This window comes from Podarcis erhardii (genome assembly GCF_964252035.2).
Source record: "Podarcis erhardii genome assembly, chromosome: 10".
In the NCBI taxonomy this organism is placed as follows: domain Eukaryota; kingdom Metazoa; phylum Chordata; class Lepidosauria; order Squamata; family Lacertidae; genus Podarcis; species Podarcis erhardii.
This window is the reverse complement of record NC_138500.1, coordinates 32,853,569-32,871,121: the sequence shown is the minus strand read 5'-3', so window position 1 is coordinate 32,871,121 and position 17,553 is coordinate 32,853,569. Positions and strand designations below refer to the sequence as shown.

General features: G+C 40.9%; 1 protein-coding gene across 10 annotated transcripts in view; it reads left to right on the top strand.

Annotated features, from left to right (window-relative positions):
• TCF20 (transcription factor 20) overlaps window positions 1-17,553 on the top strand; it is a 214,826-nt gene that overhangs the window by 166,450 nt on the left and 30,823 nt on the right. For 8 of the 10 annotated variants that reach the window (XM_081877580.1, XM_081877578.1, XM_081877581.1 and 5 more), the window contains 3 exons: window positions 1,859-1,908; window positions 4,465-4,592; window positions 10,746-12,018. In XM_081877580.1, coding sequence (XP_081733706.1) covers window positions 1,859-1,908; window positions 4,465-4,548 — 134 coding nt within the window. In that variant the 3' untranslated portion in view covers window positions 4,549-4,592; window positions 10,746-12,018. Of the gene's footprint in view, window positions 1-1,858; window positions 1,909-4,464; window positions 4,593-10,745; window positions 12,019-17,553 lie in introns of those variants that run through there. The other 2 variants (XM_081877587.1, XM_081877579.1) reach the window with 2 other exon arrangements.

Below are 17,553 nucleotides of genomic sequence, written 5' to 3'. Positions count from 1 at the left end.
TTAACAGTGTCATCCATTTTATATGCCCTGTGAGATAGAGAAGCCGCAGCACCTCCTCTCACCATTGTTTTCACCAGCTAGGTTGCCCCCACCCTCAACAAAAATAACTTTTGGAACCAACTCTCTATGAGGAAGAGCAGCAGAATTCTCTTCAGACTGAAGCGTAAACAACGTTACCCTGGAATATACAGTAACAAGCCAACTTCATAACCCATGTTTTCAGTTGGCATGTTTTGAAACTGACGAGCAGAGCTTTCCAAACTGTATGTCGCAACACGTTAGTTTGTTGGCTGCAGTGTGTAGGTGTGTCGCACAAACGCTCCCTGCACTCTTCCTGGGGCTGGAAGGGGTTAGTTTAACCTTTGGTTAAACTGAATTACTGTGTCGCAGAATGATGCATTTCCAAAAAGTGTGTCACCAACTTGAAAACTTTGGAAAGCTCTGCATTAGAGTATATTATAAACCGCAGTCCCTGTTCCTGAGAATACCACCAGCCCAAGATTCATTGAAAGCAAAAGCAAATGTCTTCATGCCGTGTAGGAAAGGGGGGGGGGGACACGAGACCAGGGCTTGCTTGGGATTTTACCAGTTTGTACATGCCATCGTAAACCAGTCTTCCCTGCTGTTTGGAACTGAATTGGGAATTGGGAGTCTAAAACATCTGGAGGGCACCAAGTTGGAAGGCTGCAATAAACAGTGTTTTCATGTTATGTATGAATGTGGCCCATATGCTTTGAATTGCAGGTGGGATAAATGCTTGTCTTAGAGAACTACACAGAATTGTTTTAGCCTTCTTTAAGCTTCTTTTTATGCGGCTCAGAGCTTTCAATGTGGAACACTGACATACCCCTTGCAGCAAAGGAAACCGAGCCAAAATCAGAGAGAGAGCAGTTTTTTCCTTGTTAGTCTCATGCTGACTGTTAAAACTTTTCCAGCAGATTGCAGCAGGGGGAGGATATGGTTATAGCACATATTTAAGATTATTTCAAATTAGCATGCTTTTATTTACCACCATGGGAGCCACTTGGAGGTTGTAAGGAATTGTGGGGACTGGATCCGTTAATGGTTTTCTGAAAACATACTATCTTGACGAATCAGCTGAAATATGACACCCTCCCCCCCAAAAAAGATAGTTAAAAGAATGTAAGGTGCAGCAGGATCACATGTCTGAAGCTTAAACTGAAAGTATACCCTGAGGAAGAATGCCCCTAAACAAGTAGTTTTTTAATCAAAGTTCATTGGTGAGCATGGAATCAATCTGTTAAAGAGCCTCTGTATTGACTTAAGAATTTTGAAAAAAGTGTTTGTAGCATGTTCTTTAGCTGAACAACTTCATGTTACAAGGGGAGATAAGTAGGCATACAGTGATACCTCGGGTTACAGACGCTTCAGGTTACGCATTTTCGGGTTGTGCACCACGCCGAACCTGGAAGTACTGGAATGGGTTACTTCTGGGTTTTGTTGCTCACACATGCGCAGAAGCACTAAATCACGCTTTGCACAGAAGCGCTGAATCGCAACCCGCGCAGACGCGGCGCTGCGGGTTGCGAACGTGCCTCCTTGCACGGATCACGTTCGCAACCCGAGGTTCCACTGTATTCCTAGGAATGTGAGTTTGCTAAGGCTTTTGAGTACATGATTACAGTGTGCTTGCAGGCACCCATCTCTCCTTCAGACGTTAGTAGTTACTACACTGTGAGCACCTTTTTCATATTACGAAAAAAATATCTATAATTGGAGATGAAGAAGCAGACATAACTCTTTTGTTAGCAGTGTGGTTTAAAATCACTTCATGCTGGGTTTGGAGTTGGTGGCTGTTTTCAGAATATTCTTTACCTTTTGTTTTCTTCTCTTTTAGATTGTTTACTAAACGAAGAGAATTTCTCAGTGAGGTGCCCCAAGCACAAGGTAATAAAGTTGTTAACAATTTGCTGCCATTTGCTATATAGGTTTCATCATAGTTTATTTTTAGACATTTTGTGTCTGGGCAATGCTTTCTAAATATACTCTTTGGCATCTCGTGTGTGTGTGTGTGTGTGTGTGTGTATGTTTCCATTTCCTGTGGGATGGCATGGTCAGAAAATATGAGTCTTCATATTTTCTTTATTCTGTAGAATGAGTTTATTTTAATCTGGATTCTGTTCATTCTATGAAAGATAGCTTCATTGCATAGCTTTTGTACTGAGTGTTTTTCTTTGGCTGTAGCTATGCAGAGAATGTTCTGTTAAAAGTGGTTGTCTGCAAATAGTCTGAGAAAAACAAGTTTCGAAATGGATGGGAAGCTGATTGGAAAGTTCCTTTCAGCAATTGATCTGTTGGAGATAGGTCGGCATTATTTGCTGTGCTGGACACAGTTGGCCAGCTAATTCTTGTCTACTCGTTCAACCTCTGGTTATATTGTTAAAGCACCAATTTGTAAAATAACCATAATGTACTTTTCTGTATATAGCTAGGCAATATAAAGTTGGATGATAATTTATAACATGCAGACATGGTTGAGCTTCTGCTTGTTGAATGATGCTTTATGATGTGTAAAGGTGTATTTGGGATACCCCCCCCCCCTTGTTTCTCTATTCATAAACAGTACAGAACAAGGAATGTGGAGCTATCTGAAGATCAGCCATCTATCTCTGTGAAAGAAAGCTATAAAATTCTTTTAGCATGAACTTAATTTGCCAAAGTAGAAGGCTGCTTTGTTAAATAGTTATATTAGAAATACAGATATTTTCAAGTTCACAGGTCATGTTGGATTAAGACTTCTGGAAACATCCAAACCACAGATAACTGAATAAAAACTGCACATCATATTATGTCTTCAGAGTTATTTAGGTTATATTGGATAGTGTTGACCGCTTCAAAAAAAACCCATGTTTTTGCTCACTAAATGTACCAAATTGATTATTGTAGAACAATATTAGTCTTTGAGGAGCAAAAATTACCAGAGTTAAGGAGAGACTACCAACATAAACAAATAGAGGCATCATTGCTAATTTATGTGAGAAATGAGCATTCAGCCACCAAATTGTTGATTTTAGTAATTAAAGCCTTTTGTTGTTGTTGTTGCATATATTTGTTCTAATATTTATACTCTGCCTTTTGATTCATGAATCCATGAGCAGCTTATAAAACTGGTAAGAACCACAATGCAGGTTAAGAACAATACAGTATCACAATACCAAAAAAAACCAATAACAAACAAACAACAGGATATGGCTCTTCCCTTGATAAATATGTCACTGACAGTCACTCCTCTGATCCAAATGTTCTTTTGTGTATCAGAAGTTGGGCATATGCTGTGGAATTGCATTGAACTTTCTGTGTACCATGTTTGCCTTATCTGTATGGTACTGATAAATGGGTCCAGGAACATTTTTGGAATGAATAAATATTATTTCCTCATTTCTAAATTTTTCAGATAAGTTTATCTATGCTCTGTACTTTTAAAAAGCAAAAGTTTGCCATGAGAAACTAAATTCTTCAACCTGTATATAATTTTTATCTACTGAGAAAATTGCAGAATTGTAGAGTTGGAAGGGACCAGAAGGGTCATCTAGTCCAACCCCCTGCAGTGCAGGAATCATTTGCCCAGTATGGGGCACGAACCCAGTTATTCAGGGTCCTGGAACCCCATCCCCCAATCTCCTGTAGACCCTTTCTAACACTGGAGAATCTACCAGGCATTGTGGGTGTACACACTGTTCAAGTTGATCTGCATAACTATAAAGCCTAGTAGATGTTTTACTAAAAATAAAATTAAGTATGTGACTCTCAATGTACTGAACACAGTATATCTATTTTTGCTATTTTTCTGCGATTTTGGAATATGTGCAACATTGTTTAGAAACTGTGTTGTGTTTCAGTGGAAGACAAAGACTTCTGCTCTCTAAGAAGTGACCCATGTATTAAAAAGTGGTTGTTTTAGAATTAATTGAGATATAGCAAGAAGTAACGCTTTTAAATTGGAAAGGAGAGTACTTCTAGATATGTTACTTGTTTTGTAGTATTAACACCTCTTTTCTGTTGTAAGTTGATTCTTTTAGTAAAGATAATGAAAACCAGATGTAATCTGTTTCAACATCCACAAGGTGAAAAAACCTTAAGTTTGACATTTCTGATCAATGGTTAAAAACATCTGACATCAGGGAGCAAAAATCTTTCACAAAATGTTCTTTCAGAACACTTAAGGAAGAAGCTGTAAAAACCTTCTTGTTGCTCAGCTGGAAAGCTTTGTGATTATGTAGGGAGCACAGCTCAACTTTCTTGCTAAACTGCTTATTTCTTTCCTCCCCAAAGTTCCAAATGCTGTCGTGCAGAAATCCTGTCTGAAAGATCCATGTTTGGTTCTCGTACTGATTCTCCTTTCTCTCTTTCATTCTCCACATGCTCCATCTTCCTTCTCATCTGCCTCTCTCCTTTTTATCTTCTCTTTCCCCCTCACCTTCTTCTTGGCATACTGGACATTAGCCCCTCCTCCCTTGCTCTCTTCCCTCCTTGCAGAACAAGATGGTGAAAGGCAGCCTCAGCACAGAGCAGTCGGAGCGGGGGTGAGGGGGGAAGTGTGTTCGTGGGAATGAAAATAAAAGCAAGCACAGGTGAGTTGAGGGAAGGATGCCACTTTCTCTCCAGGCCAAGGGAGAAACAGGTGGTGATATTGCTATGCAGAGATTTTAACTTTGACTCCTATTTACTTGTATTTTGATACTAAGCTTGCCACTTCACCAATGAAAGGCAGAACTGGGGAGAAGCCCTTTTCTCCTGTATCCTAATGGACTTCCCAGGTATCACCTGTTTGTCTATTTATGTAAACACAAAAGCTTGGGTGTTTTATATATCATCATTTGATGGGTAACTCTCATATTTCACTTAGATTCCCATTTTCTAAGTCAAGATCAGTTGCCCGCCTGACAGCCTGGTACAAGTGCCTAGAGGGAAAGGCAGTGATTAGCTCTGCATAGCATCATAAGCATAACATACTTTCAGTGTTCTGGAAAAAGCCGAGAGAGAGAGAGAGAGATAGGAGAGCTGTCTTTCTGAGCTCAGCAAAAGCAATCAGAACAATCTGAGGGACACAGACTCAGATAGTCTAATGATGGGTTTTCTTTGCCCTCCCAGTCCATGCCAGATATACACTGGGATGATGTTCCAGGGCAGATCCTTCTATCCTTTTGGCTGAGAAATCCACAGGAAGCCTGGAACAGACTTACATGTGACTATTGTGTGTGTGTGTGTGTGAGAGAGAGAGAGAGAGAGAGAGAGCGCGCGTGCGCGCGCGCATCTGCCTGGCTTCCCTGCTTATTTCAACCGTGTTACTCTGTTTCTTTCCCCCTCTGCCATGTTGTTACCACTATCTACTCTCCCCCACCTCTTCATGCTATGAGGGTATTGCCAATACCTGTCCAAGCCCAGGACAAGGCCTCTATAATGCTGCTTCGTTTGTCATAATGAAGCCAGTAAGCCAGACGCTCTTTAAAGCATATGCATACGCAGTTACTATAACAGTCCAGCTCCGTTCAGCTCTGCCCCCATGGCAGTGGGAATGCACCTCTCTTCTGGAGGCCATTGTTATTCCTCACAGACAACCAGCTTGAGTGCTGAGTTGCAAGGCTCACCCACATAGAATGAGTTTTTCATCTCATGATAGTTATTTTTTTACTGGTATCCTCATATTGAAGTCACTCCTACCACAATATTGTTGTATTTGCATATATTGGTATGTTTTTAGTTCTTGTGGATGTGGGTGTGGAGATAATGCTAGCCTGTTGTCCACATTTTGTAGACAGTGAAAGCAAGATGCTAACACTCAATGAGTTCTTCCAAAAGACACACAAAAATGGTAATCTAAAAATAGGGCAGAGGTATCTATTTACACCACAGGGAGCTTGTTGAAAATTAGCATTGAACATTCATTCTCTGATTACTATTTCATTGTGTCTTGTCATGTTTGACTTGGGGCATGAACATTTATTTAGCTGTAAGTGCATTCAATAGACAATCCTATATGAACAGATTTAGCTTTATGAATTGAGATTTCCCTTAATAGGTGGTTCAGTTAGGATGGCTTTCACAGGGATTATTCACAGAATAATGGAGATATCTTCAGTGTACAGGAACTATGCCATCATTAGTATCTTTATCATTACAGAATGGGAATGCACACTTTATAAACTATTGATGAGTTGGGTGGTTTGCTGAAGTCCCTGTCTCTTATTGGTCTTTCTTTCTCCCTTACCTATTCACGAATATTTTGTGAGTTTGAACAAGTTCTGCCCACCTTATTTTGCTTACATGCAAGACGGTACATGTGTAAGTTGGAATTGTGTCACTTTGACCTTGTTTCATCCGTGCCACTTCTTTCTCACCATTTAGAAATCATTTGCACACAGCATTGTTTGTTTTTTCCTTTGTTTTTAAGCATTGCTTGAAATCCTTGTGTTTGCTTCTAGCCAGGTGACTGTGAATGGGCTTTGTTGATACTTTATGAAGTGAATGTTTTAACAGAGCAGATTTTATTTATTTATAAGATTTGTTATTACTGCAGGCAATCCAGGGCAAGGCACAAAACAATACTATAATATCAAACCATTTGAGCTATCAGGAGAACTGCCTATAGAACTGCCTAATACCTGAAGGGTAGTGCACAAAATGCTGTGTCATTTAGAATGGTTTGGCTATGTGCCTTCTTCCTGGTGCAGTGAAGGCCCCTGAAAGCAATACATAAAAGCTATCCTGGTCACACAGAGATGGAATGTCTCCACCTGTTTCTTTCTGAGCTGGTTGCTCCAGTAGTTCTGCAACATTTCTGAGGCATGAAGATGAACTGTGAATGAATCTAGTGATCTGCATTGTCTCCAGGAATTAGAAGAGAGCAGAGCACAAAGGACCAGTGTTGTGTGTCTTGTTGCCTATCTCTGAGTTTCTGCTTTAGTGCTCTGGCTTTTTTCCAGGTAAGGGCAGGCCTCCCGTATACGAAAGCCTGAGGCAGGAGTCTCCCAGCTCTTTCTAAAGAAACCTATAATGGATTATGAATGCCAATCATTTGCTATTAATATTTTTGGGACTATCTCTTTTCAGTTAATTGTCTCATGTCCATTTACACTTTACCTATTCACCTGGGTCTTTTTTGATATCAGAAAAATATGCCTACTTTGTAAATAAGTTGGGGGAGGTGGCTCCTTTTGAGTTATTAGGTGTCCTAGATCTGTGACTGCCAGTAGAGAATGGGTTAAAAGGTAAAGGACCCCTGACAGTTAAGTCCAGTTGCGAACGACTCTGGGGTTGCGCTTTACTGGCCAAGGGAGCTGACGTTTGTCCACAGACAGTTTTTCCTGGTCATGTGGGCAGCATGACTAAGCCACTTCTGGCAAAGCCAGAGCAGCGCACAGAAATGCCATTTACCTTCCCGCCGGAGCAGCCCCTATTTATCTACTTGCACTTTGATGTGCTTTTGAACTGCTAGCTTGGCAGGAGCAGGGACCGAGCAACGGGAGCTCACCCTATCATGGGGATTCGAACCGCCGACCTTCCGATCGGCAAGCCCTAGGCTCAGTGGTTTAGACCACAGTGCCACCCACGTACATTGGTTATTTTCTCCTGTTGATTCATCAAAATAGTGAAATTAGTTTTGATGTGCTTCCATAAGCAGTGGAGGGTAGTTCCACTGTCAGTTAACTTGTAACAGGGCAGTATATGCAAGAACAGCTATGTTTCTAATTATGAGACTTCAACTTATACATTTTGGAATTCTCTGGCTTCCCACTTCTAAGAAGTTAAATCATTGGATCCTAGTTTCATATCCTGGTTAGTAAAGAAATTAAGCCAGTTTTCTGACTTATATCTAATGGAAAACCTTGGATTTAAAAATCCACCATAGAAGTGTTGAAGCCAGCATGTAAGAAGTACGTATGATACTTCTTCTTGGCTAAGATTGTTACTTTCAAAAGAGCTTTTTACCTACAACTCTGCTTCAACATATTTTATAATTTTTTAAAGGATTTCTATGCTGTCCAAATAAATCCAGGGCATTGTGCATCATATGCCAGTTATAATACAGTATTGTCATATGGGCTGATGTTGGTTTTTATTTTTACTTAACTATTTGTATGTAGTATATTTCCACCTTCATTTTCTTGGTAAAAGAGAAATAGTGCGTAAATTGAAAATAAAATGGCTGGTATATTTGGGGAGGATGGTTGGAAGGGCGGGTGCTGTTACTTTTTGAATGCATGTGAAGGTTGGGATGGGGATTCTTACATGCTTTAGCAATATAGATTCAAAGGTTAAATTTGTCTAGAACAGAAGAGTGTGAGTTTGTGTATTTGGCATTACTAAGTCTAGAGTTTATTTGTCTGCAGGCTAGGGGAAATTAAGGGGTTATCATACCTTCAGTGCCACAGAACTTGTGGCCTGTTACACCCAGAAGCATTTGTCTGACTGCAAAGCTTATCAGTGATAATACAGCATTGAGAATATGCTTGTCGGTAATACTTGCTAGACCAAACCTCCAGGCTCTGCATGTCTTCATCTGCACTAAAGGTTGTGCCCTTCTGGAGCTCATTCCCGGTCCTGCTTCCTTCTGGAAGAAGAGTAGGTTCAGGGGCCACAAGAACAATAAATGCTGCTGGACTCAGTACTGGAGAATTGTGTTTGCTTCTCTTCCTGTCCTCGTGATAGCAGAGGCAGATTTTGCAGTGGCAGGGCTATGTGTTCTCATGGATCAGCCAGATGTGTTCTCGTTAGTTCCCAATTTTTCAGATTTCCCAGCTCTTTCAAGGAAATTTTAATGTATCTGTCATGAAAATTTGTAACACACAGGATTTCTCCCAATTCTATTCGCCTTGTCCCAGCCATTCATTTCTGCCTCTCCAAGGATCAGTAAACAGTAATAATGCTTTTTACTGCCACAAGACTTCATGCCATTAAAAAGAAAAAAGAAAAAGATCCCACCCCAAATATCAAGATTGGACAGCAGAACCAAAGTGGATGGATAAGGGCAAGCAGAGAGTTAAAAACTAAGGCAAAGTTTTATGACTAGGGGGAAAAAAGGATTCCTTTAAAGGAATTAAAATGCATTCCATGTTGAAGAAATTAATTTATTTATTAAATTTCTACACCGCTTTATATTTTTAAGAATAATCTCAAAACCGTTTACAGCATATCAAATCAATAAAACAAAAATAAAACAATCTGAAGAAAATCAAATATAGAGTATATAGTCAAAGCAACATAACAGAAAACTAAAATATTATCTTAAAGGTTTCAAAATAAAAGATTACAAAGGAGGGTCAACTACAGAATACATATTGAACATAGTAGGGCTGGGTGAGTCTGGGCCCCACCTCCTAGGCCAGGTGGAATGGGCCTTGCAGGGAGCAGCCTTCACGCCTCACAGTTAAGTTTTTAAGTTAGTTTTAAAAATCTACCTAAAAGTCCTCTTTCTTTGCTTAAGCTGTTCAAATGCAAGATACATGTATGCCTCCTGTAGAAATAAAGTCAGTAGTCCAAAATAGCTTACAGTATCTGAAAGATAGATGGTTGGTAGCCAGTGTGCTCAGGAATAAGACCCACAATTAAGAAGCAAGGCGATATAAAGGAATCTGATTCAACCTGAAAATTCAGTTGAATTTCCCAGGTCCCACGCATAATAGAGAAAAGTGGTCTGATAGATAGAAAGGCTAAACAGCCCCTCCCCCTCTTTTTGGGAATAGGGCTCATTCATATTTGATATATCCATACAACAAGCATGGAAGAGTCAATTTGAAAAGTCAGTGTCACTCTTAAGATCCCCACTGCTCGTGCAAAGGACTCACACTTTAGCTAAGCCCCTTTTAAGTGTGCACAGTTACTTGGATGTATCACTGAATCTTATGCGGTTTACTTAAGCACAAACATTCATAGGAAGGGCTCCTAATTTAAGATGCAGGAAAGATATAATAATAGTTCACATTCTGTGGACCATCTGAAAGGAACTTCACCTAAAGCATTTGCAGAATGTTTAAGGCTGAGAATAACACTCTTAACTAGCAGAATGGAGTGAGTCTGAAACTTCTTGTCATAGAGTGACTAATAATGGTCTACAAAGGAAATTAAATACATACACATGCCATTGCACAAGCTGCTTAAAGTGACATTTGTGCCTTCAGTAAAATAGAACCGATAAATTTCAGCTGACCTTACCTCTAAATCCTGACAATACTGGCTACTGTTAAAGCATCTCCTTAGTGTGCACTCATGGTTGCCAATAATCTATCATTAGATAGTAATTCTGAGTTGGTTTTTTAATGGTTGCTATCTGGTGGTTGTGCAGGGCCATACAAAGTATGGTGAGATGAAGCCCCTTTCATTGGCTGCACTGTTATCAGGCTATAGCACCCTCTGATTAAATTTAATCACCCTCTGATTAAATTAGCCACACATTGTATCTTCCAACAGCCATATATCCCAGCACTAAATGTAATGAATTCTGACATGGACACTTAAGCAGAAGTGAATGGGCTACAATTTTTCATTTCATATAATCACTGCAGAATTGCTTGCTTTTCACGATCTTAAAAGGGTTTTTTGTTTAAGGAAAAAATAATTATAAATGCTACACTTTCATAAACAGTTCTACCAAGTTTTAAAGTTCTTGGAAGTATTGCTGCTACAACATTTCCTTGGGCTATGGACTTAAATTTTGCCAACAAGTTAATAAAAATTGTTTAGCACATGCACATTTTTCTAATGGCAGTGCTTTTCTCCTGTTCCAGGTTAAGCTGTTGAGATAAGAAAGCGGTGGACATTCATGATTGGATGGATTCTTTCCCACTGTGCAGTCATGCCCCTCTCTTGATGTGCCTGCCAATGCCAGCACTTCCTTCATCAACTCTTTCATCACACTTGACCGACAACATCACAGAATATGATCAAGGAGTCTGAACCAGCTGTTTTCATGGACACAATCTCCATAGTGACTATGGGATGGGGAGGGAAAAGAAAAGAAAGTGGGGGAATTAAAGAGGGAGGGATAAAATATATATATAGATTATATATATAAAGATCTATTTTTAGTCTTGATAGACTTGTTTTAAATGAAAGGTGCGCTATCCCTTTTTATGCATTAAATTGAATTTTTAGGACCCATATATGTTCCAAGTTGCTTATCAACAAGTATAAGTAAAATTCAAACAAGGCCTTTGCAAATGGAACTCAACTTGTTTCAAAAGGAGTTATGAGCTTGCTTAATCAAACTTGTCTCTTTACTCCAACTTCCACAACAGATAACCCAGGTTTTAAAGAATATGAATTTTTCCCCTGTATGTTGGTGAAATTGTCCGTAGGGGTGGGAGGTGGGAATGAATGGTTGCAGGGAATGGGATGTTTGTATTTGTGTATGTGTGAAAAGGGGATTTTTTTTCTTTTTAAGAAACGCTATTTATTTTTATTAAGAAAGGAAGCGCCAGAAGACTCCTATGTCATGTGACTTGTGAAATAAGAGTGGCTTCTATTAGCTTCATATACAGATATTCTGACCTTATTATACGTTACTCTGTACCAAAAGGTGGGGGATTTGCGCCATTCTTGGCATTGACAAATACTCCCAAATCATTCCAAGGAGCTGCTGCCTTTTTGGGGGGTAGTCTGGAGGAGGATGTTGGCTTGCCTGCTAGAAAGGGGCATTCAACAGGAAGTCTGAATGTTGACATAATCAGTGTGTGTTAAGCTGACCAGGAAAATCCAATTAACCCTTCTCTTCTCTGTCTTTTGTTTCCCAAAGGAAGGAAGGGAGAATGTCTATTTAGCAGCCTACACCACATGGTTACTTTTAGTTTGTTTGTACATTGTGTAATTTTTAAACATTTGAGTTTTTTAAAAAACAAAACTTTTTCTCTTGTTAAGGCCTTAAGAAGGGGTTAGTGCATCTTTCAGTGGTCACTCTGCCATGGGAATAAAATAGCTGTTTCACAAACAGTTTTATATAAAAAACTAAAACAAAACAAAAAAACCCCACAAAAAAACCTAATAAACTTCATTTTAACCTTGTTTCTTCTGTGGAATGTAATGTATTTTGCTCTTCCTGTCAGTTGCAATTTTTTCTGTGATTGCTGTGTGGGTCATTTGCACACCAACTTAGTTGGCTCTCTTAGATTTAAGATAAGTATGTCTCCATAGCCATCTTGAATGGTCCAGAGAAACTATTCACACTCATATACAGCAAGCTTTCTGAGGGTGTTTTATCTAGCAGAAGCCACTACCAACATTGTTCCTGTATTTTTACAACATTCACAGCCCTGGAATTACTCATTTCATCAGGCTTTGGATAGTCCATTGGGGTTGATATTAAAGGTACATGAGCTCACAAATGCCATCTGATTCCTCTGAGACATGCTGTTTAGCTTAGAGGACATCCTGTTGCTGACCACTGGGATATTTGCAATTGTTATAGGTGCTCAAGTGAGCTCTGCACTTAGATTCCACAAGGAAAACTTAGCAATTCGGAGTCTACAAGAAAAATCTTCCTCTGTATCCTGATTATCACAACTACTGCATCTGCTCCCTTTGCTTCTTCTCATCAATTCCAGCACCTATTTACTACCATATTATTGGTCCTTGTTCTAGTTACGGCAGTGATGGCCAAACTTGGCCCTCCAGCTGTTTTGGGACTACAACTCCCATCATCCCTAGCTGACAGGACCAGTGGTCAGGGATGATGAGAATTGTAGTCCCAAAACAGCTGGAGGGCCGTTTGGCCATCACTGAGTTACAGCATCTGTGGCTCCATTTTCAGTGGTGACTTTTGCAAGTGGTATTCTACATACTGTTTAGACTCCCAACACTTACTCCTACCATGATGTCCCTTAATCTAAGAAAGTTCACTACCATTCATTCCTGCCTGGGTTATTTCCAGTTCCTGCTCTGGCACTACTGCTGTGAGGTAGGTAAAGCCAACTCATTCACTATTACATTTGTTTATCCAATATGAACTGTTAATGTGTTTACCATTCATACACTGAAATTCCCACAATGCTATTGCTGTTCTGCGAGCTGGGATTTTCTGATGCTGGGGAATGAAGATAGAATGTCTGAAATCATAGCGTAGTAATCCTGAGCCAAGTTCTCAACAGAAAACCTTTGTAAACGATACCAAGCGTAGTGCAGCATACAGTAGTACCTTGGGTTACATACGCTTCAGGTTACATACGCTTCAGGTTACACACTCCGCTAACCCAGAAATAGTACCTCGGGTTAAGAACTTTGCTTCAGGATGAGAGCAGAAATCATGCTCCGGCGGCGTGGCAGCAGCGGGAGGCCCCATTAGCTAAAGTGGTCTTCAGTTTAAGAACAGACCTCCGGAATGCATTAAGTACTTAACCCAAGGTACCACTGTACTGCATATACATAGGCAGGCACACAGAGATTGTGGCAAGGAGGGCAGAGTACAGAGTGGCACCACCCCACTGCTGCTTCCAGAGACCTCGAACGAATTAAGTACTTAACCTGAGGTACCACTGTAGTTAAATCTGTCATGCCCAAGGTTCAACAAGCCCCTCTTCTTATAAATGATTCTGTATTCAGAAACCACCTCAGAGATGACTCCAATCTTACACTTAAGCAAGTCTTCAAGGATTCCTAGGATAAACCACACTATAATTCGCATCCTGAAACTGGAAAATATCCACAAGATATAGAAGGATGTGATTGGTGGTAAAGCATATGCACCATGAAAGGAACAGCTTCACTCAGCTCTTGACAAATGGCAGAAAACTCAATATGGCAGAAAAAGGTTACACTTCAGTTGTTCTTGTCCATCTGTTTTCTAATTGCCAGGTGTATTTGTGTTGCATTAGTACCTTCCATGAGATAAAGCTTCCTGCATCTTTGATCTGTTACACTTTGCAGGCAGGACTGACTACGATTCTTTTATCCTCCCAAGAGCAGGCTGCACATTTCTTCCTTTAGCATTCCAAATCCACTATGATTGTGCAATCTGAATTTCCTGGTGTCCCGCTGAAACCCAACTGCAAAATACAGAGTCTGCAAACACCTGAAGTGTCCCTAGTCTCAAGTGCAAACCTCCACTCTTGTGCCTCTAGAGTTCTGTGGACTTCTGTGTGTGGCCTGGAAGACCATAACAGTCCTGCTAGATGAGACCAAAAGTATTCTGTTCTCAACGAGATGGGAGAAGACTTTGGACAGGTGCTCTCATTGCTTTGCTCCAGGGTTGAGCTTCTGAGCTTGTGCATCTGCCTGCATGCTTCCCCATCACTCTCATTGCTGGGTACTCATCTTGTGGGAGTGCAAGCTAGGTGGTGAAGGGAAGCAATGGCAGGTGCAGGGCAGGCCCAGTACATTTTAGTACCTGATGAAGATCCCAAAATGGCATGCCCCTCCAAGCCAGGAAAGATCTACATGGGGGGGGGGGAATCAACATCAGGAACTGCTGCCCCAGTGGACCATGCCGCCTGAGGTGGTTTCTCACCTTGCCTCATGGTTGAGCCAGCCCTGGGCAGATGCTTTGAAGGCTGCAAACAGACCACAAGAACGAATAACAATTTGGAAGGAGTGGGAAGAAAAGGCAGGGAGTGCTTGATGGGGGAGTGGGGAGGAGATGGGTGCATGTGTGTGTAAAATGGGATGGGGTTCCTGTGTGTATGATAGAATAAAACAGAAATAAGGGGGGGAGAGAAAACGGGAGTCCCTGCCTACAACCTGACTTGAAAACGGTCTTTGTCTAACCTTATCCTCAAAGTTGTTGAAAAGCTTGTGTGGGACCTTGAACTTCTCCACAGAACAGCGGAATAAAAATTGAAAAAATAAATGCCGCTGCCTTTATTGCAGCAACGATACTCAGGAGGGTGAATAAGATGGTGGTAGAATAAAAATGAGCAAACAGGTGTGACCTCATGGGACAGATTAGGTCTATACTCAGTTGTAAACTTGATTTGAGAAGTTATGAGAATGCTGAACAGGTGGGGAGTGTAGCAAAATGCTTGGCCAGAAATTTGATTGTGAAAGAGTCCCATCTGCTGCAGATAACTTGGTTACAAAATTAATTGAGGGTGTTCTTCAGAATTTTGGGAGACACAGGCTGCAATCCCATATATATTTACTTGGGGGTAATTTCCATTGAACTCACCAGAAATTTTTGCTGAGTAAACAATCCAGAATGTGAACACAAAAGAAAAACCCAGTATAATCTATTTGGGGCTTACCTTTTGAGGTAATCATGGTTTATGGATTGTTTTGTACAGAAGACTGATGCCAACCATACTCTTCTATAATGGGATTTCCTCCCAGGTAAATGCGGGAGGCAGTGGAGGACAGGAGTGCCTGGCGTTCTCTGGTCCATGGGGTCACGAAGAGTCGGACACGACTAAACGACTAAACAACAACAACAAATGGGATTAGGATTGCAATTTTAGCAAAGGGAGCAAAAGCCAGCTAGAATAATGATCTTCCTCCTCCTCCTCTCAACTTCCCACTGTTTCTCGTGGGCAAACAAGCCTAAAGGAGAGGAGAGCAGCCACAACTCCCCCCCCCTTTCAGTTTCTGAAAGACCCTGTGGAGTCCTGGTGGGACTACAGGAGATCATAAACGACATCCTCCTCAAAATGCCTCCATGAACAAATAATCTTGCAGAAGGGGACATCGTAACTGGGCATGTCAGCCCTTTGCAGTAGGATTCTTGCCATGCTTACTTAGCACTAACTCCAGCTGGGGTGGGGCGCTTACTTCCATGTAAACTAGGTTGAGATTGCAGCTTTAGCAAGAGGAGCAAACACAGGATTAGAGCAGTGATCCACCACCTCCCCATTGGCTGACGGCAACAGAACAGAAAGGCTGGCTTGCTGTAACCTGCTCCCAACTTTGCAAAAGTCTTTTGGAGCAAACACCTATTTAACCACCACCACACAGAGAGACTCTGTGCAAGTAGATAAATAGGTACCGAACCAGCGGGAAGGTAAACGGCATTTCCGTGCACTGCTCTGGTTCGCCAGAAGCGACTTAGTCATGCTGGCCACATGACCCGGAGGCTGTATGCCGGCTCCCTCGGCCAATAGAGCGAGATGAGCGCCGCAACCCCAGAGTTGGTCACGACTGGACCTAATGGTCAGGGGTCCCTTTACCTTTACCTTTTTACACACAGAGAAGTTCTGTCCTCAACTTAGAAGGAAAAAGAGTGGCCAGTTCTGCCATCCAATTGTATTTACTGGGCTGGGTTCAACCTAGAAGAGACAGCAGAGATAGCCCAAACAGCCCCAAAATACAGCAATAGTGTCTAACTTTCATTCCAGGAACACTAGAGATTTAGTTAATGTTTCTTAATGAAAGTTCACATTCTGGGCCTCCTTGCAGGCACAAACCTGTTGCATCAATGGTAATCCTGCCTTGAATGGACTGGGAGGGGCAGCCTTGCCACAACAGGAGATTCCCCACCCTATCTTATTGTTATTGCTCCCAGCATTCTTCCTTGGTTTATCCACATCTTCAAATATTTCTCCACAAGGTATTCCCCCATCCTTCTATCTTTAAATGTGTTCCTATTACTCCATGTTTCGAAAAATCTACATGGGAGATGGGAGAGAGGGGAATAAACCTGGTGAGAACTCAGGACTGAACACTATTCCCTGTAAATCATGTCAAACTCGAGAGTAACACTAGAGGGCATACACTGACTATTCGGTGTGTGTTTTAAAATTTTCTTGTTCTCACAAACTGCAAATGTTGCTTATGATTGCTTTGTTAAATATTTCGCTCTGATCAGTACTTCATACGGCTAGATTTATTATTATTTTATATATGCTGTAAGCTGCCCAGAGTGGCGGGGGAAACCCAGCCAGATGGGCAGGATATAAATAAAATAATAACAACAATTATTATTATTTTGCATATTTTGAGATTTCCTCTCTGTCCCACAGGAGCAGAATGCTTACTAGTCTGAAGCCAGTGATAAAGGCAGCCATTTTGGGAGCCTGCCTCCTGTTTGGTTTTATTGCATTCTTCCTGTATCAAAATACAATAAAAAGAGAGAGAGAGCAATAATTAAAGATATACAAGACATCAGAAACTTCCTGGATTTCATTTGTATTTGTTATTTTTTGGGCAAATTCTGAAATTTGTTGTTGTTGTTGTTTTATTATATTTCTATATAAATATAGATATAGTAACTTCTTCAGATTAATCAGTTTCACATCTCATGCATGTCTTCTCTGTCCTGCCTACATGTTTCTCCATATCATCCAGCCTTCAAAAAGAGGAGAAAACTGCAGCAGGGTATTCTTCCCCCAGCTCCAATGGATATTATGTTACCTCCTAAAGTCAATATTTGAAAGTCTGTCCTGTGAAAGAGACTAGAACTGGCCACAGTTTCTGGTCTAACCAATGTAACTCTGAATACTTTATTAGCACATATATGGCTAGTACTGTATATAGATTAAATCAGTAGTGCTTGAATGTGCTATTCATCATGGACAATCTTCATTAGGCACCTACAGCAGTCATAAGAACTGTACAGCGATGTGTTTTGCAGCACTGCTGGTCACTCTTATGGGCAGGCTAATGCTTCCTTTTCTACTA